The sequence below is a fragment of the Saimiri boliviensis genome, chromosome 1 (assembly GCF_048565385.1).
Source record: "Saimiri boliviensis isolate mSaiBol1 chromosome 1, mSaiBol1.pri, whole genome shotgun sequence".
NCBI classification, from domain to species: Eukaryota; Metazoa; Chordata; class Mammalia; order Primates; family Cebidae; genus Saimiri; species Saimiri boliviensis.
In genome coordinates, this window is record NC_133449.1 from 49,472,560 (window position 1) to 49,493,503 (window position 20,944).

The window sequence follows — 20,944 nt, forward strand, 5'->3', positions numbered from 1 at the left end:
CTCTAACTCCTGAGCTCAAGAAATCTGCCTGCCTTGGCCTCCCGAAGTGCTGGGATTACATGAGTGAACCACCATGCCCACCCCCTTTTGTTTATTTTAAAGCTGAAAATCAATTAATTTTGTTGTAGTCTTGTCTGGTGAGGGGCGATTCTTCACCCTTGCTGCCGTCCCTTACTCTTCCTGTTTTCTTTTTCTTTCTTTTTGAGATGGAGTCTTGCTCTGTCACCCAGGCTGTAACCTCTGCCTCCTGGGTTCAAGCGATTCTCCTGCCTCAACCTTCCAAGTAGCTGCGATTACAGGCATACACCACCATACCAAGCTAATTTTTGTATTTTTAGTAGAGACGAGGTTTCAGCATGTTGGCCAGGCTGGTCTTGAACTCCTGACCTCCTGATCCTCCCGCCTCAGCCTCCCAAAGTGCTGGGATTACAGGCATGAGCCACCGCACCCAGCATTCTTCCTGTTTTCTAAATATGCAGTCAGTCATTTAGATCTCGTTACCTGTATGAATAAAAGCCTTTCATGCCAGCTGCATTCTTCAGGCTTTTAACTTCTTGCAGTTCACCAATTACATCTAGTTACATCTGGATTCCTGCATCATTGCAGATGTGAAGCAGGATAAAAGAAGGATTTCCTTTTCATGTTTTTCTTTTTTTTCCTGAGACAGAGTCTCACTGTATGGGCCAGGCTGCAGTGCAGTGGCGTTTTCTCAGCTCACTGCAACCTCCATCTCCCAGGTTCAAGCAGTACTCCTGCCTCAGCCTCCTGAGTAGCTAGGATTACAGATGTGCACCACTACACCCAGCTAATTTTTTTGTATTTTTAGTTGAGACGGGGTTTCACCATATTGGCCAGGCTGGTCTCAAACTCCTGATCTCAAGTGATCCACCCACCTGGGCTTCCCAAAATGCTGGGATTCCAGGCATGCGCCACTGTGCCCGGGCTTCATCTTTGTTTTGAAGGCATTGCCTCCTACCCCTTAAGTTCTGCAGTTCCCAAACTTGACCTGTGCAGCAAAGATGAGAATGGGGGATGGTATAATAAGAGGAGAAAATGCTTGCCAATGTTTTCTAAATTAACCCATTAAATTAAAATTTAACGTTTTCTGTTTTTCCTGACCACAGTCCTATCTTTTACTCAGTTGTGGGCATGCACATTTTATGGATCTTAACTTGATTGTTAAATTTTCCTTGAGAACTTGGGAATTTTATGAAAGCACTTTGCTGGTTTCTTTTAGTGTCCTCTACATCCAAAATTCTCATTAAAGGATGCCATTTCTCATCTCTCAAGAATTTATGAATTCAGCCTGGGCATGTTGGCTCATGACTGCAATCCCAGCACTTTAAAGGGGAGGCCAAGGTGGGCCGATCATTCGAGGTCAGGAGTTCAAGACCAGCCTGACGAACATAGTGAAACCCCATCTGTACTAAAAAAAACAAAAATTAGCTGGGTATGGTGGTGGGTGCCTGTAATTCCAGCTACATGGGAGGTTGAGGCAGTAAGATCTCTTGAGCCTGGGAGGCAGAGGTTGCAGTGAGCCAGAATTACGACACCACTACACTTTAGCCTGGGCATCAGAGTGAGACTCTGTCTCAAAAAAAAAAAAAAGAAAAAAGAAAAAAGAATTTATAAATTTACATTGTGCATAGGAAGAAAATTGTGTGAATGCCTTTCCTAACAGGGAGAGGCCTTCCCTGGCCTTGCTCCGCCTGGGATGCCATCTGCACAGCACTTTCTTAGGTATCAAGGCCATCTCAGTATGGAGAGATGCCAGAAGTGGAAGTGTCAGCCAGACCATGTTTTCATTCTGCTTGTCTATATTTGATCAAAGTCAGAGAGAGAATCTCAGTTCACAGAGGAAACACCTTATAACCTTTGTTCATGGAGGAGAATCACATACCAAGTGGAATCACCTTAGAGTAAGGCTTGTGTGGGGGCACGGTGGCTCATACCTGTAATCCCAGCACTTTGGGAGGCTGAGGTGGGTGGCTCACTTAAGGTCAGGAGTTCAAGACCTGCCTGGCCAATATGGTGAAACCTTAGCTCTACTGAAAATACAAAAATTAGCTGGGCCTGGTGGTACATACCTGTAATCCCAACCACTCGGGAGGCTGAGGCAGGAGAATCACTTGAACTTCGGAGGTGGACTTCACCCTGGGCTACCGAGCAAGACTCCATCTCAAAAATAAATAGATAAATAAATAAATAGGAGTTCGAGATCAGCCCAGCCAACATGGCGAAACCCCATTTCTACTAAAACTACAAACTTAGCCAGGTGTGGTGGCACATGCCTGTAATCCCAGCTACTTGGAAGGCTGAGGTGGAAGAATTGCTTGAACCTGGGAGGCGGTGGTTGCAGTGAGCCGAGATCACCGCACCCCAGTCTGGGTAACAGAGCGAGACTCTGTCCCCCACCCAAAAAAAAAAAAACAAAGGAAAAAAAAAAAAGAAAGAAAAGTGGAACCGTTTAGTAGATAATAATCAAATTCCCAGTTATCCACTCCTTCCCTATGTCAATGTTAAACATTCCCAACTTCATCATATACCCTGTTGGAGGAGGATACTTCCCTGACCCACAGCCAGCACTGGCTGGTGAGACTTGTGTTAGCCAGATGTATGCCACATCTGGGCAGAAGTTTTAAATGGCATGCATCTTGTAGTTTTGCAATTTGTCTTTCCTCTCCATGTTGTGGGAGTAATCTGTCTGAGAGGACGATGCTCATTCAGTCTGGGGCCAGGAATGAGAATAGAAACTGAGCAGAGCTACAGGGCAACCTCAGTCCTCATGTAAAATGATCAAGAACTACATGCTTGTTGTAAGCCACTGAGATACTGTGGTTGTAACAGCAGCAAAACGTCAGTGATACAATAGGAAAAGGCAACTCACAAAAGAGGAAAGCAAAAGTATGCAATCTCTCTAACCATTAAAGAAGTATAGATTCCAATTAGATTTTTGGTCCTTCAGATTGGCAAAAACTAGAGTCTGGTAATATCTAATACTGGCAAGAAAACGTGGAAGTAGGCTGGGCGCAGTGGCTCACCCCTGTAATCCCAGCATGTTGGGAGGCTGAGGTGGCTGGATCACTTGAGGCCAGGAATTTGAGACCAGCCTGACCAACATGGAGAAATCCTGTCTCTACTAAAAATACAAAAATTAGCCAGACGGCCGGGCGCGGTGGCTCAAGCCTGTAATCCCAGCACTTTGGGAGGCCGAGGCGGGTGGATCACGAGGTCAAGAGATCGAGACCATCCTGGTCAACATGGTGAAACCCCGTCTCTACTAAAAATACTAAAAATTAGCTGGGCATGGTGGCGTGTGCCTGTAATCCCAGCTACTCAGGGGGCTGAGGCAGGAGAATTGCCTGAACCCAGGAGACGGAGGTTGCGGTGAGCCGAGATCGCGCCATTGCACTCCAGCCTGGGTAACAAGAGCGAAACTCCGTCTCAAAAAAAAAAAAAAAAAAAAAAAAAAAAAAAAAGCCAGATGTAGTGGTGCATGCCTGGAGGCTGAGGCATAAGAATTGCTTAAATTTGGGAGGTGGAGCCAAGATCATACCACTGCACTCCAGCCTGACCAACATGGTGAAACCCCATCTCTACTAAAAATACAAAATTAGCCAGGCATGGTGGCTCATGCCTGTAATCTCAGCTACTCAGGAGGCTGAGGCAGGAGAATCATGTGAATCTGGGAGGCGGAGATTGCAGTGAGCCGAGATCGTGTCATTGCACTCCAGCCCGGGCAACAAAAGCAAAACGCCATCTCAAAAAAAAAAAAAAAAAAAAAGGAAAAAAGTGTAGAAACAGGGCCAAGCATCCTGACTCCTATCTCTACTCCCAGCACTTTAGGGGGCCAAAGTGGGAGGATAGCTTGAGACCAAGAGTTTGGGACCAGCCTGGGCAACATAGTGAGACCCCATCTCTAAAGAAAAGCAAGTAAAAATAAATAGAAAGTGTAGAAATAGGTAACTCATAAGCCATTGCTCATGGTACACACATTTTGGAGGAAAATTGCTGATACATTTGAAACTGTACATGTATGTTTGTGCCTGAGTCCATTTGGGATTGGTAGAGGAATTGAAATCAAATATTGAAAACAAATATTCAAGGGGTTCTTACACTCTCTTTGTTTTCTCTTTTTTTTTAAATTTTTATTTATTTATTTTTTTGTTTTTTGTTTTTTTCTTACACTGTATTGTTTGAATTTTTGTGACAATTTATTACTTCAACAATTAGTAATATGCTTAATTTTAATAAAGATTCTCAATGGTCAACTTAAGTATTTGTTTGTTTTGAGATGGAATTTCACTCTTGTCACCCAGGCTGGAGGGCAATGGCATGAACTCAGCTCACTGCAACCTCTGCCTCCTGGGTTCAAGCGATTCTCCTCCCTTAGCCTCCCGAGTAGCTGGGATTACAGGCTTGTGCCAGCACCCCCCACTAATGTTTGTATTTTTAGTAGAGATGGGGTTTCATCATGTTGGCCAGGCTGGTCTCGAACTCCTGACCTCAGGTGATCCGCCTGCCTCAGCCTCCCAAAGTACTGGGATTACAGGCATGAGCCACCACGCCTGGCCAAGTGTTTTTTTTGCTTTTATTATTATTTATTCTGAATTACTTTGAATCGTGCTAGTTCATGTGGTCTTTAAAATTTTCTACTCTTTTGGATTTATTTTTATGTGTCAGTCTTGGGTTGATTGACATTTTAATGTTAATTCTTTTGTTGTTATGATTTAGATATTTGTACTTTTCTTTTGAAGTTATACCTATCCTTTACTTAATGACTCAATTCATTTCTAAAAACCTTGCTGCTAAGTGACAAACCTACATATGAAAACAATGTTCCTATTAATTTTAATGAGAAAATTATCTCAATTCAAGAGACCTGAATACTTTTAATGAAAAAAAAATCAACCAAATAAAGAAAACATATTTATGTCAGTAGTGAACAACAAGTTTAATGTAAATAAATATTTGGTGCATAGAACTTCGTGTAATGTAGATATGTTAGCCTCCCCAAAAGAAGAACTCAGGACTTGACCATGGGGGAAGGTGCATTTTGCATTTTGCACCATTGCCCTCACCAATTTTTCAGTCTTTTGGGAGCTCATCATTGCACTGCCCTCAAACTTCACAGAAAATAAACTTATAGCACCCCAAATACCTTTGAAACAAAATTGAGGCTAAACAAGGGCGTTTCCTAGCGTGGAAGCCTGGATAGAATTAAGATGCCGTCTCTGCCACCGGCCAGGAGGTGGCGCTGTCTCACACAGACCAGAGGCAGCTGCTCCCACGTGAGGCCTCCGGCAGGGAACTGTGTGCGGAGATTTTGGGGTGTTTTTGCTGGAAACTCTAAGGTCAAGTATTACTTCTTACAGTGTACTTACTTAGTGTGTTTTTGGGCAGTCACTATATTGTAAAAAGGGAAGTCATTACAAAAAGTGGTGTAACTTTAGTTATTAACTGAATTGTGCTATGTACAGGTAAGTCCATAGCCCTGTATTTTATTTTATTATTATTATTATTATTATTATTATTATTGAGATGGAGTCCCACTCTGTCACTCAGTGGCGCCATCTCTGCTCACTGCAATCTCGACCTCCTGGGTTCAAGCAATCTTCCTGCCTCAGCCTCCCAAGTAGCTGGGATTACAGGCACCCACCACCACACCCAGCTAATTTTTGTATTTTTAGTAGAGACAGAAGTCTCACCATGTTGGCCAGGCTGGTCTTGAACTCCTGACCTCAAATGATCTGCCTGCTTCCGCCTCCCAAAGTGCTAGGATTACAGGCGTGAACCACCATGCCTGGCCTATAGCCTTGTTTTAAAAGTACATAGTTTATTCTTTCTACTTCTTAGGTTGGACAAATGTTTATTATATTATTTTTAAAAACACAAAAGAAATAAAAGCAGACTATGTATAGAATGGTGATGAGACTGTATCATGAAAAAAAATTTTGATCTGTCTAAGTCTGAACTCTTGAGGTACAAAAATTAGAAAGAAGGAATTGGTAAAATTAAATCATGATGTGAGTAAAACAGGAAATAAAAACAAGGCAAAAAATGAAAGGATTAATCCCAAATTGCTTCTTTCAGGATAAACTATATGCACCCTTCAGGAGCCTGAATAAAGATGTAGTAAAAGGTTAAAAAGAGATGCATTTAGAAATCAGAAAGGAAATGTAATCAGAAGTTGTCTGGAGGCGACTGCATGCCACTCTAGTCAAAATATTTCCTGCTGAACTTCTAAGGATCATATTCGATACAGATTTAGAAAACACGAGTGTCCTAGTTACTGTGGAAAAGTTTGGAAAGGTGATCAAAATGCTTTTTTTTTTTTTTTTGAGATGGAGTCTCACTCTGTCACCCAGGCTGGAGCACAATGGCACGATCTCGGCTCACTGCAACCTCTGTCTCCCAGGTTCAAGTAATTCTCCTGCCTCAGCTTCCTGAGTAGCTGGGATTACAGGCACACATCTCCATACCTGGTTAATTTTTCATATTTTTGGTGGATATGGGGTTTCACCATGTTGGTCTCGAACTCCTAACCTCAAGTGATCGACCCGCCTCAGCCTCCCAAAGTGTTAGAATTACAGGCATGAGCTTCCACTCCCAGCCAGGAGGAGATTTTAAAGGTCTGTCAGTAGAGTCAGGAGGGGTAAGATAGATTGAACCACACAAGGAAATTTTGTTGTTGTTTTTAGGTAGTGGATGGGGATCAGAGAAACCTGTGTCCAGAAAATTAATTTTTTTCTTATGTCTTGGGTAGAGTTTCTCGGCTTTTAAAGTCAGAGGTCCTCAATTTAAGGTCTCTCAATAGGATGGGAGTCATAGTTAGACTGAGGGCAATGGTGATAGCCAGGACAAGGTCACCGAAAGATTCTGAGATGACAGGCCAAGCCAACTCTTCTGTAAGCAAAAGCCAAAGAGATCTGGGGTGTTCTTTCACCACCTTCTGGGCTTTTCATGTTTTTTCATGGCCGTGAGATAGATGTAGCTAGTCCCTGCAGTCCTTACTTGGTCTGATACACACCACAGTTTGTTTGTTTGTTTGTTTTTGGTGCAACTTGTGCCACCTAAATAAACATCTTCCACTCCCTCACATAGTGGGCCATGCCAGCACTACTTTGGGAGTCGTCACTTCACACTCATGATCAATAACATCAACATCTATAATTGCTCAGATCCAGGAAGCACAGCTGGACAGTAAAAGAAGCATCAGCTTAGAGTTTCCCACCCCTTGACTTTTTAGCTACTTGCTAGTTCCAGTAGTTTGGTTTCCCCAGGGGTAAGCATGGGAGGGAAAGGAGAAGTAAGAAGAGTACATTGTGTGGTTTGAGTCTCTTACAGCCAGTCTGAGCCTCCTCCCTGACTCCTCAAACTCACACAGGTTCTATTTAAAAAGGAAGTTCCAGCCGGGCATGGTGGCTCACGCCTGTAATCCCATCACTCTGGGAGGCTGAGGCGGGCGGATCACGAGGTCCAGAAATTAAGACCATGGTGAAACCCTGTCTCTACTAAAAAAATACAAAAATTCGCTGGATGTGGTGGTGCGCGCCTGTGGTCCCAGCTACTCGGGAGGCTGAGGCAGAAGAATTGCTTGAATCCGGGAGCCGGAGGTTGCAGTGAGCCAAGATTGCGCCACTGCATTCCAGCCTGGTGCCTGGCAACAGAGCAAGACTCTGTCTCAAAAAAAAAAAAAAAAAAAAAAAAGGAAGTTCCCTTATTGGGGAATTGGCACATTTAGAATCCATATTGTCTGTTTTAAGTGTGTACTCTATTGAGAATTGAGCTTTGGTCATCTGTGTACCTTTTTTAGCTTCTCCTTTAAGCATCCATCTCTCTCTCTCTCTTTTTTTTTTTTTTTTTTGAAGCAGAGTCCCATTCTGTCACCCAAGCTGGAGTGCAGTGGTTCAATTATGGCTCACTGTAACCTCAACCTCCTGGGCCCCGGTGCTCCTCCCACCTCAGCCTCCCAAGTAGCTGAGACCACAGGCGCATACCACCACGCCTGGCTAATTTTTTTTTTTCATGTAGAGACAGAGTTTCACCATGTTGCCCAGGCTGGTCTCAAGTGATCCACCCACCTCAGCCTCCCAAAGTATTAGGATTACAGGCATGAGCAACCACACCTGGCCTCATTCCATCCTCTAATAGCATTTATTGCCTGTGGGTGATGAGGGTCCCAAGATGTCCTGGGAATGTCCAAGGTGGTTGGCCAGTGTTGGATACTCTTGACTATAAATGCAGCATCATTTGATGAGATATATTCAGGGAATCTCAGTATGTAACACAGATTATCTGCGAGTCCCTCAATTTATGTTACCTATAGCTCATATCTTTGGTGAGGACCTATATTATCATGCCATGCCCAGAAAGATGCCTACTGTAGGCAATGCCTAATTGTATCCCCAAGAGGAGCATTTAGGAGATTATATAGCCTATTTGCCAGGACTGGCTAGATTCTGGTGTCCTGGGTTCATACGTGCCCTAGACTTTTCTTTGCCCCTTGACTGACAGGCTCATTTGCCAGACTTTAGTGGCTTTCTGTGCAGGAGTCATTTATCTTTGCTTTGGGTCCTAGTCCTGCATTGTAGACAGCATGCTGTGGCCTCTGTGATGGTGTATTCACTTGTCCTTACCTGGAAGGCACAAGTCTGATCAGGTTTTGAATTCCACTCATGCTTGTTTTTATGGACGTTCACATCCATAAAACAGAGGATAGTAGTGCAGTACTAATAAAATCTGAGGCTGGGAGTAGTGGCTCACACCTATAATCCCAGCACTTTGGGAGGCTGAGGCAGCGGATCACTTGAGGTCAGGAGTTCGAGACCAGCCTGGCCAACATGGCGAAACCCGATCTCTACTAAAAATTAAAAAAAGAAAAAAAAAAAAAAATCCAGGCATGGTGGTGCATGCCTGTAATCCCAGTTACTTGGGAAGCTGAGGCAGGAAAATCACTTGAACCCAGGAGGTGGAGGCTGCAGTGAGCCGAGATCATGCCACTGCACTCCAGCCTGGGCAACAGAGGAAGACTCCATCTCAAAAAAAGAGAGAGAAATCTAATACCATAATGTTCACTGCTCTAGGGGTTGGGACTTCATCATGTAGTCTAGCTTCCAGGCACAGGCCTGCACTGCCAGCCCATTGGCTACAGTCTCTAAACCAATGAAAAAGCAGCAAGGAATATTTTGGAGGAGTTTTTCAGGGAAACCACCACTGTCCCCAGCTCTGTCCACTGGGTAGTACCTTTTTTTGTGCAAAGTTTTAAACAGCTTTTGTTTTCCCCTGTGGCTGCACAGCTGCAGGGGCCAAGAACATTCCACCAGCTTGTACCTTAGTGGGCTCCATCTATGAACCAGACCCGGGTGTCCTTAGGGACTTGGTGTATCAGTGCCTCCATGAAGGTGGAGGTCCTGGCACAAAATGTTCCTCTGGGATCAAGGGAGGTCCGACCATCTTGTAACGTAGCTGCATGACTCCTTTAATGCCTGGTGACCCTATTCAACATAGTAGCCAGTCACTGGCACTTGTAGCTGAAAAGGATCATTAGAGCTAACTGGTCTGAGCAGAGTGCAGTCTGTACAGCCTGCCGGACACTGTTCTTAAGCACGCTGGCCTCTGAGCTCTTTTCTGCAGTGCAGTGGTCTCTGCTCCACCTGTACTGCTTCACCCACACCACATGGCTGGGCTCAGGGTGCCCAGTGGGTGCTGGATGTGCTCTCAGCCAACTAATGCTGTTCTCATTGTAGCATTTTTCCAGTGGCAACATCACTTGCCATTATGGACAGAAGTACTACGTATCCTTAGAACAGGCTGCGTGTCCCCACATTGGGAAGGGTACATGACCTTGGGTAAGACTATTCCAGTGGGCCAAGGACATTCTTGGAAGAGGTTTCACCAGTGAATCATTAGCAGTTCGTACTCTAGTAGCCTAGGTCCTGATGGGAAATTCTGAGAGGTATCCACAGGTTCACTACACGTTGTAAAGTCTTAAGGCTGCGGCAGGTCTCTCCACCGTTGTGTGAAGCTGCGTGCTGCTAGGAGATGTGGCATGTGGTGAGCAGGAACTCCACAGCCGTGGCCCACTGCCTGACATCTTTTATCATGAAAACGTGTCCCATGGCCAAATAATCAACATGTAAGACATCATTGCAATGGAATAAGCATATGTAAATCTACACGTCGTGGTGCTGGCGGAAGTGCTAGGGCAGGATAAGCACACCCACGACTATGTTTGTGTTAATCCACCTTCATTCCCCACCACCATTTGCCTCCTGCATTGACCAAATAGGTGAGGTAATAGTGGTGTTATGGAAATCACTAGCCCTGCATCTTTCAAATCTTTATGGAAATAATTTCTGCAATGTCCTCGGGCACAGAATTGTTTTAGGTTATTATCTTGCTTGTAGGTGGCCCTTTCAATGACGCTTAACTGGTCATTCCCACCATGACAGACCACATTCCTTGGATAAGGACAGCAAGGCTGGCAAAATAGCCACACAGTGTGCCTGGAATCCCACCTGACCCACTGTGAGTTGGACTCTGGCCAAGACCTATCTATCCCCTGACCCTCTTTAAGCCTCTTTCCAATTGACCATAGAGATTCTGCAGAATAGGCTCAGATAAGTACCACTATCTGCACATGTGGCTTCCAGCAAAATGAGCACAGACTGAGATTACAGAACCCCATTCCTGGCCCTCTCTGTTGCTAAGTGTCTATCAGGCAAGATCCTCCCTAAGCCTGCTTATTCATCTGTAAGTTGGAGCCAAAAATGTTCTTTGGATTGTGTGACATTTGCGCTGATGTGATAAGATTACGCATATCAAATGCTTTACACATTGCCTAATGATCATAAGTGCCATTGACCTTTTCTTCTGCAAAGTGTAAAGAGGAAGAAAAATTATCTAATATGATTTAGCAGTATTTTAATCACTCATATTTTATGCACTTTTAATTTCATTTATTTCCAGAAATTTTTCTTTTTTTTTTTAGCTGCCCATCACTGATTCTTTTTTTTTTTTTTTTTTTTAGAGATAGAGACTTTTAATTTCATTTATTTCCAGATGTTTTTCTTTTCTTTTCTCTTGTTTTTTAATAGATAGAGACTATCTTTGTTGCCCAAGATGAAGTGCAGTGACAATCACAGCTCACTGAAGGCTTGCACCTCTGGGCTCTAGTGATCTTCCTGACTCTGCTTCCCTAGTAGCTGAGCCATGCACCACCATGCCTGGCCCGCTCACTTTCTTTCTTTCTTCTTTCTTTCTTTTTCTCTCTTTCTCTGTCTTTCTTTTCCTCCCTCCCTCCCTTCCTTCTTTTCTTCCTTCCTTCCTTCAAAAAGCTTTATTTCCATTTGGTTCAAGGCTTGTTAGGGTAGTTAGAAAGCTGCCTAGTGCCTGGAGGGAGAAAGTTAGGCAGAATCCCTGTTACTTTGCAAGGGGCCCTTCAGAAATCGCTGAGCTCAGTAGGCTCCTAGTGGTGCTTAAGAGTGGCCTTTTGAGGCCGGGCGCGGAGGCTCAAGCCTGTAATCCCAGCACTTTGGGAGGCTGAGGCGGGTGGATCACGAGGTCAAGAAATCGAAACCATCCTGGTCAACATGGTGAAACCCCATCTCTACTAAAGATACAAAAAATTAGCTGCGCATGGTGGTACGTGCCTGTAATCCCAGCTACTCAGGAGGCTGAGGCAGGAGAATTGCCTGAACCCAGGAGGCGGAGGTTGCAATGAGCCGAGATCGCGCCATTGCTCTCCAGCCTGGGTAACAAGAGCGAAACTCCGTCTCAAAAAAAAAAAAAAAAAAAAAAAAAAAAAATTTGTAGAGATGGGGTCTCTTGCTACCTTGCCTAGGCTCAAATTTTGTCGTCTTTTAAATAGGATTCAGGGATAGGAATTTAGGACTAAGGCAATCTTCTATGAATATTCTTACCTGACAAATTGAATAAGAAGGGCCAGACTCAAATGACTTGATTCTTACTTTCTTTTTCTTTTTCTTTTCTTTTTTTTTTTTTTTTGAGACGGAGTTTCGCTCTTGTTTCCCAGGCTGGAGTGCAATGGCGCGATTTCGGCTCACCGCAACCTCCGCCTCCTGGGTTCAGGCAATTCTCCTGCCTCAGCCTCCTGAGTAGCTGGGATTACAGGCACGTGCCACCATGCCCAGCTAATTTTTGTATTTTTAGTAGAGACAGGGTTTCACTATGTTGACCAGGATGGTCTCGATCTCTTGACCTCGTGATCCACCCGCCTCGGCCTCCCAAAGTGCCGGGATTACAGGCTTGAGCCAGCGCGCCCGGCCTTGATTCTTATTTTCAAATAATTGGGCTGTTAAGATTTACCTGTTGCTTCTTAACATACAATTTGTGCATCTGTCTAAGATTTAACTTGGAAAATATTTTTTCAAAACTTGGTGCGATTATATAAGATGTGTGCTTATGACCACAGCTGGTAGGCATGTGAGATGGTAAGGCATTTCCGCAGAGCAGAGGTTCATAAGTTTTATCATGCATCAGAGCTACCCCGAAGGCTTTTTCAAACAGATTGCTCGGCTGGGTGCAGTAGGGTACACCAGTAGTTCTAGCTACTTGGGAGGCTGAGGCAGAAGAACCTTTTGAACCCAGGAGTTTGAAGCTGCAGGGCGCTATGATTGTGCCTGTAAATAGCCACTGCACTCCAGCCTGGGTGGCATAGCAAGACCCTGTCTCTACAACAGTAACAACAAAAACAAAAACCACATAGATTGCTGGACCCCAACCTAGAGTTTCTGATCCAGTAGTATTGGGGTGGGGGCCTGAGAATTTGCATTTCTGACAAGTCCCCAGATGATACTGATCTTTATTCTCCTGGCCCATAGACCACTTAATTAAAGCCAGCAAAGCAGTCATCCACAGTGACCCAGGATATAAGCTGAAGATGATGAGCAGCCTTGAGGCAGTGAGGGAGGCCTGCCCTCCAGCACCAGGAAGCCAAGTGAAGGGGTGACTCACCAGGGCAGGGCAGGACCCCTGTGTGTGAGAAACCAGAATTGAGATCTGCACCAGCTGTGCGGCCCCAGGTTTCTCAGGGTGTGTAGCGGCAGCCCAGGGGAAAGGCGCTCGGGGCCACGCCCCAACTCACTTACCCTGCGTGTTTTTTCCACTGCACATAGCAACATCTAACATGTCACATATTTGATTTACCTCATTTATTCTCTGACTCCTTGCCTCCTCTAGAGCAAGGATTTTTATATGTTTTATAGAAGAACTTTGCCTGAATCAGCATGTGCTGAAATACTGACTGAATGTACGCCTATACCTATACATATACATATACCTTCATGTATATGTGTTCATGGTATTGTTTCTAGAACGAGTCACAAGAAAATGGCGGCAGACCGTCTCTGGGCAAGGGAAGTGGAGGAATGAGTGGGGTGACTATAACTTTTTACTGACTCTATAGCCCTTTGAATTTTTCTTTTCTTTTTTCTTCTTTCTTTTTTTTTTTATGAAGTCTTGCTGTGTTGCCCAGGCTGGAGTACAGTGGCATGATCTCAGCTCACTGCAACCTCCACCTCCTGGGTTCAAACAATTCTCCTGTCTCAGCCTCCTGTGTAGCTGGGATTACGGGTGTGCATCACCATGCCCAGCTAATTTTTGTAATTTTAGTAGGGACAGAGGTTTCACCATGTTGGACAGGATGGTCTCAAACTCTCGACCTTGTGATCCTCCTGTCTTGGCCTCCCAAAGTGCTGAGATTACAGGCGTGAGCCACTGCACCCTGCCAAATTGTTCCTATGTATTTTATCTAGCTAATCAAAAACAGATCTCTATTGCTGATTAGGAAATATAAGTGGGAAGAGAAATAGGTATAATAGGAAAAAAAAAAAAAACATTTTCCTTCAAATCTAGTGAGATCATTGTATAAGGCTAAGTGAGAATACCTGAAATAGGTTTGAAGAACAGTTCATCTTTGATGGTGCATTCAGCTTAGTCCCACACAGCCCTACCCCAGCCCCAAACTGGCCCTGGCCCTATCCCAGGACAACCCTAGGGGGCCCCAGAGTTCCCTCCTAGAAACCGGAATTTCCCAACCCTTCCGGCTGTCCACCTTACCCCACGGACACGTGTCCATGCGTAACGTAACAACGGCTAATAGTGAAGTGGGGGCAGAAACACCTCTGTGGCTGCTTCTGGAAGGAGATAATCTCTCTAAGTTTAGTGAGCTCAAGGTGGAACGAGAATCCAGATGTTCAAAGGGGAGGTAGAAGGAAATACAGAGAGAAAAGGGAGATTTGTGCTCATCTCAGCAGGAACCTAGGTTGGGGCTAAGGAACTGGAGTAGCCATGCCCTGGGGAGCCCAGAGGAAGATTCCCAGGCTGGAGCACCAGGTTGGAATTGGGAGAGCCAGGCAGAACCCCGAGTAGACACTGGGGGTTTGTGCCTGTGAGGGGAAGTTGAGAAAGAAAAACAATAAAGTTGTCCTCCCAAACAAGATGGGAGCAGGTAACCATTGGACTAGTTATTTATTCAATATATATTTATTAAGCACATCGTTGTGCCAGGTCCTATGTCAGAAAAGGGATTTGGGGGCTGGGCACAGTGGTTCATGCCTATTATCCCAGCACTTTGGGAGGCCGATGCAGGCAGATTACCTGAGGTCAGGAGTTCAAGACCAGCCTGGCCAGCATGGTAAAACCCCGTCTCTACTAGAAATACAAAAATTAGCTGGGCATGTTAGCTAGTGCGTATAGTCCCAGCTACCAGGGAGGCTGAGGCAGGAGAATCACTTGAACCCAGGAGGAAGAGGTTGCAGTGAGCCAAGATCGCACCACTGCACTCCAGCCTGAGCAACAGAGTGAGATTCTGTCTCAAAAAAGAAAGGGATTTTGATTAAACACAGACTTACATGACCTGAGACTACCTTCCTAGAGACCGTGCCTTCTTTGGAAGGTGGCAGGGACGCAGCAGCCCACACCTACGCTGTTTCCACCTCTCGGATGGGGAGAATCTGAGAGAGGGCGCCGCCTCCTTCCCTGTGGGATTTTCTGTGGTCTCAGACCCCACAGCAGCTTCGCTGCTCGCCCAGCAGGGGGCAGGCTGAACTCGGGCACCATCTTGCCAGCACCTGCTTAGGAAATGGGACAGATGGGTACCTAACCCCCTCACTGCCCACAGCAGGGTGGGCATGGTGCCAACTTACTGGCAGCAGCAGCACCAGAGAAACAGGATGCACCAGGAGGCTGTAAAAAATGCTGTTTTGAGTTCTCCCTAAGCCATGTCGATGCTGCCTGGCAGATGTTCGGCCCTGGTACACTGCCACACTCACCCTCTGTAGCATCCCGAGACTAAGGATCATCTCCTTCACATCCTGGTGAAGCCTGCTCACCCTGCTTCTACTCACTGTTTCTCTGAGGCATAGAATCCTGGATCCCAGAGCTGGAAGGGACTCGGTTGCTGCTAGCGCAGGAGTTACCATTTCAAGTAACTTCAAAGGGCAGGCAGGAGGCCTGAATTTGTGAAGCTGACTTAGGGTAAAACAGCAGGAAATGGTAGTGGCTATGCCGAACTGGAGGAAAGAGCCTCATGCCAAGGCACCTAAATTCAATTGTTTTTCTAACTGTAAGAGAAAATGCAGCCATAGGCTGAGCTGGGACATGAGTTGGCTGCCAGTTTCCTTCACGTCCAGTCCACCCCATCACCGTTGGAAAAACTAAGGTCCAGAGAGGGCCCGAGATGGGGCCTGATTCCCTTCCCACCGGAATCCAGTTATTTCGTGCTGTTTGTTCCTTGAGGGCACAGGGCAAATACTAAGCAGAAAGAGTTTGGGGTGGCACGGACATGTAGATCTGCCTCTCCCACAGCTGTTGATCAGACTTGGATTGCTTCATTTCCTTCCTTGGCCACAGAGCTCCTGTTTGGAGAAAGCAGCCTCCTCCAGAATACAGGGCACTCCTTTTCCTCAGAGTGAGTCACAGCCTCCCAGCAGACTTGTGGACAGCTTGACTCCAAGACAGAATTCTCCCCTCCCACTGCTTTTTCCAATGAATACCTCCAGCGGTGCAGCTCCACTGCCTTGGGCCGCCGCCCTAGGACTGTGAACTTTAATTTACTCAGGTTTTTCCCTGCTTAAAATGAGGCCCTACAGAGAAACAACCACGGGTCTTTTGGCTTTGGTTCTTCAGCTCTCATTAAAAACAAAAAACAGCCGGGCGCGGTGGCTCAAGCCTGTAATCCCAGCACTTTGGGAGGCCGAGGCGGGTGGATCACAAGGTCGAGAGATCGAGACCATCCTGGTCAACATGGTGAAACCCCGTCTCTACTAAAAATACAAAAAAATTAGCTGGGCATGGTGGCACGTGCCTGTAATCCCAGCTACTCAGGAGGCTGAGGCAGGAGAATTGCCTGAACCCAGGAGGCAGAGGTTGCGGTGAGCCAAGATCGCGCCATTGCACTCCAGCCTGGGTAACAAGAGCGAAACTCCGTCTCAAAAAAAAAAAAAAAAAAAAAAAAAAAACAAAACAAAACAAAAAAAAAACACAGCAGAAGCATAAAGTGCTGTTTTCTCATAAGGCGTGAAGGTCACAGGAGTGTGGCAGGTACTTGTCGTGGCTCTGCAAGTACCAAGAGTGATTCTTCTGAAATCCAGTCCAGTCTTGTACCTGCATTGTCTCCATCTTCAGGAGAATCAGCAGGCCATGCTGAGCTTGGTGGAGATGCTTCATTAGGCCAGAATCCTGAACCTCAGTCTCCTGGGTGGCAGGAACTGGGTTGTGGCCCCGTTACCAATCATAGAGACACCTTTGGGACCTGGGGTTAAGTATTTATGATACAGCTAGTCACGTGAAGAAAGATGGGAGGATTAGGACACCCCTAAGGCCGTTGTCACAGAGCTCCTGCCCACCGAGCCCCTCCCAGCCTCTCAACCAGCGTGTGCAAAAGATGGCCAGAGTCCTGAAAAACTGGTCTTAAAGGACATTGTCTGGAGTATACCTTTGAGAGGAGGAAATAGAACATTTACCTATTTGTTCATGGAAAAAGAAGCAAAAGGGAAAAAAAACAGAGATGAATGAGATTAGCTACCTGCAGGGCATGGGAGGAACATGATGGAAATAAAGGGAATGAAGGGGGAATGTGACTTCTATGAATACCTCTTTTTGTTTATTTTATTTTATTTTTAGGAGAGATGGGCATTCCTTATGTTGCCCAGCTGGTCTTGAACTCCTGGGCTCAAGCTATCCTTCTGCCTCTGCTTCCCCAAATGTTGGGATTACAGGTGTGAGCTACCAAACCTGACCCTCTTTTTGTTCTGACCTGACTTTTAAAATCATCTTACTATTTCACATCTCAAAAATCAATACAAATAAAACTCACAAGGACAGGGACAACCCTAAAGTTGAATATAAACAAACAAGCAAATAAAAAATGCCCTCTGACTTCTATCATACCACTTCACAGTAAAAATAATTAATCCCAGTAACATGCTAAACATGTTTCTGGTTTCATTTGACCCTTGCAACATCCCTAAATTGTAGGTAGAATGACTAGTCCAGTCTTATAAAAGGGGAGTTGCCCTTTAGGGAGGAGGCAAAGGAAGCTCCCAAGCTCCCAGGGACTTGAACTCAGGTTTTGCACCAGATTTATGTTAGATCTCAATTCTGAAACCCTATTACATCCTCAGCTCTGAGCCGGGCACAGAAGGATGAGTTAGTGTCTCAGAGTTCCAAGAATTTGCAATACTTAACATCTCAGTGACAAACATTTAACATCCTGAGGTTATACATAAGGGAATGAACAATTCCTTTATCATTCATAAAGATCTAAAGACCAAAAATGTTTTAGGAATTCTGGGCACTCTGTTTGGGCTGCTTTCCTGGAGGATATGGGATTTCAGGTGGGTGTAGAAAAGGAGCCAGAGAATTCCAGACAGCAGAAGACACTTGGAGAAAGGGTTGAAAGGGGCTTGGTGTGTAAGAGCAAAGGAGACCAGCTTTTGCATAGGAATGAACAACACAGAAGGACGCCCATCATGCTGTGGGACAATTCATATAAGGGTTCCGGCTGGGCACGATGGCCCACGCCTGTAATCCCAGCACTTTGGGAGGCCGAGGCAGGCGGATCACAAAGTCAGGAGTTCAAGACCAGACTGGCCAACCTGGTGAAACCCCATTTCTACTAAAGAATACAAAAATTAGCTGGGCATGGTGGCTCGTGCCTGTAATCCCAGCTACTTGGGAGGCTAAGGTAGGAGAATTGCTGGAACCGGGACCAGGGAGGCGGAGGTTGCCGTGAGCCGAGATCACACTACTGTACTACTACAGCCTGGGATACAGAGCGAGACTCCATCTCAAAAAAAAAAAAAAAAAAAAAAAAAGTTCCAAGTCAAGGGGAACATCATGGAAGGAAAAAGTCCACAACGAGGCTGGGGTGAGGTTGGTAAATTCCAGTCCCTAACTTTAGCCCTTAGACAGCTACATTTAAATATTGGATATTTGCCACACCTTTTCAATTTACTGGGCTCCGAGAGATTACCTAGGAGAAGGCAGACACTATATTCTGGATCTATGACTAAGAAATGTTTTTGCGTAAAATGTTAGCTCCTTTGGTTGTTTTTGCTTTTCTCTTTTATCTCTACTTTCCAAGCCACTCCCTATGTGCTGAGCTGAAAAGCAAGTTCTCAGCCCTGCTGTCTCTTTCTAAAGCCAGCTTGCCTGCAGCCCTTAGGGGTTAAGGAGAGGTGTTAGAGAAAAACATTTCTCCCCCTCTGTCTCTCTCTGCAGCTGGAGTTAGTGCTCAGTGGGGATAATGAGAAAAAACGGGAAAGCAAGAAGGCTTTGTGGCAAAGGCAGGTGGCCACACATCAACGCTGGGACTAGCTGGAGAGCAAGGAGGAAACACTGCTTCACTGTATCCTGTTTTAATCATGACGAATGTTCAGATAAACCAGAAAAGTCCTTGAAATCAGGACAAATGCAACATGTGGCCCTCAAGTCACTCCCATTGTCATCCCCTTCTGAAACAACAAAAAACATCCCACATTTACGACCAGAACGGCCAACATGGTGAAACCCCGTCTCTCCTAAAAATACAAAAATCAGCCAAGTGTGGTGGCAGGCGCCTGTAATCCCAGCTACTCAGGAGAGGGTGAGGCAGAAGAATTGCTTGAACACAGGAGGCGGAGGTTTCAGTGAGCCATGATGGCACGTGCGCGTGCGTGTATCTCCCACATCTCCCACAGGATAAAGTCAGTATTTGGTTCCCTTTGATCGTTGCCTCCCTGTCATCATTGCCCCTGTGCCCTTCCTGGTACCTCTGCCCAAGCCTTGTTCAGCAGCCCCTTACCCCAGATTCCCACACCAGGCTATAGCTCTCCATCCACACCCCCATCGCCACCAGGATCATGTTTCCTCCTGTAGCCCACTTCAGGACCAGCCCACACACCACTTCCTCCAGGAGCGCTGGGGTCCCTGGAAGGTGGTGGCTCCTCCTCCCGACTCCAGGCACTCTGACACCACTTTGTTAGTGCGGTTTTCACATCCTGTCCTACTGGTGTGTTTGTGTTTTCGCCCTCAGATTCACAGCTTCCTAAGTGAAGGAGCCAAGTCTTGCTCTTTTCTTTACCCTAGAACAAGATACAGTTTCTGATCATACTTAATAATTGATGAATGGATGTCTTCCTTTAAACAATGTTTCTCTTAAACTTTTAAAACCTCAACTCACGGGAGAGGAGGGACAGCAAAACAAACAAACAAACAAACAAACCCTCAACTCACAGTAAGAAATGCAACTTTTTTTTTTTTTTCTGAGACGGAGTTTCGCTCTTGTTGCCCAGGCTGGAGTGCAATGGCGCGATCTCGGCTCACCGCAACCTCCACCTCCTGGGTTCAGGCAATTCTCCTGCCTCAGCCTCCTGAGTAGCTGGGATTACAGGCACGTGCCACCATGCCCAGCTAATTTTTTTGTAATTTTAGTAGAGACGGGGTTTCACCGTGTTGACCAGGATGGTCTCGATCTCTTGATCGCGTGATCCACCCACCTCGGCCTCCCAAAGTGCTGGGATTACAGGCTTGAGCCACTGCGCCTGGCCTTTTAAGAAATGTATCTTACATTGCCACCCAGACGAATACACAAACACACGTCACTGAATCAAAAGTTTATGAAATAATACTCTGTTGGATGCACTCTGATATTTTCTTTAATTTTCATTTGTTTAGAAAGTGCTTGCTGGGACTTGTAGGTGGAAAGCCAAGATCCTAAAGTGTACAGAGAAGCTGTCATTGCTAAAGTGAGACAAGTTTTGCCTCCAAGCTAGGATCAGGTTAGGATTAAACTATAAACAAATGAGGGCTTCCGCTTGCTCTGATTTCCAGACTCAGAGAGTGTGCCCTCATTAAGAAGTAGAAGCTGGGCTGGGCATGGTGGCTCAGGCCTGTAATCCCAGCACTTTGGGAGGCCAAGGTGGGTTAATTACCTGAGGTCAGGAGTTCAAAATCAGCCTGGCCAACAGGATGAAACCCCGTCTCTACTAAAAATACAAAAATTAGCCAGGCACAGTGGCAGGTGCCTGTAATCCCAGCTACTTGGAAGGCTGAGGCAGGAGAATTGCTTAAATCCAGGAGGCAGAGGTTGCAGTGAGCCAAGATTGCGCCACTGCACTCTAGCCTGGGTGACAGAGTAAGACCCTGTCTTAAAAAAAAAAAGTGGAAGTCTGGGAGGGGCTTTCTGACAATGGTGATAGACTTCACACTCCTTGGGCCTGCTCTTTGCAGCCTTCCTGTTTAGTGCCTTATCTTTCCTTCACTGCTTTAACACACCGGTCCCTACACCACTAAGATTCCCAAACTCCACCTGGTGCCCCAGCGATATTTTGTGCACAGCTCGAAGATGGCTCTTGTTGCACTGTACTGTAATGCAAATCTGTTTTAGGTGGCTAGCTCTTCAACTGAGCTGCTGGAGGGCCCTCGGCCAGGGAAATTC

At 45.7% G+C, this 20,944-nt stretch overlaps 1 protein-coding gene across 1 annotated transcript in view; it reads left to right on the forward strand.

Annotated features, from left to right (window-relative positions):
• CHCHD5 (coiled-coil-helix-coiled-coil-helix domain containing 5) overlaps positions 1-19,888 on the forward strand; it is a 29,561-nt gene extending 9,673 nt beyond the window's left edge. The window contains exon 4 of the mRNA XM_074397044.1: positions 18,748-19,888. Coding sequence (XP_074253145.1) covers positions 18,748-18,843 — 96 coding nt within the window. The 3' untranslated portion in view covers positions 18,844-19,888. The remainder of the gene's footprint in view (positions 1-18,747) is intronic.
• Positions 19,889-20,944: the final 1,056 nt, after the last annotated feature.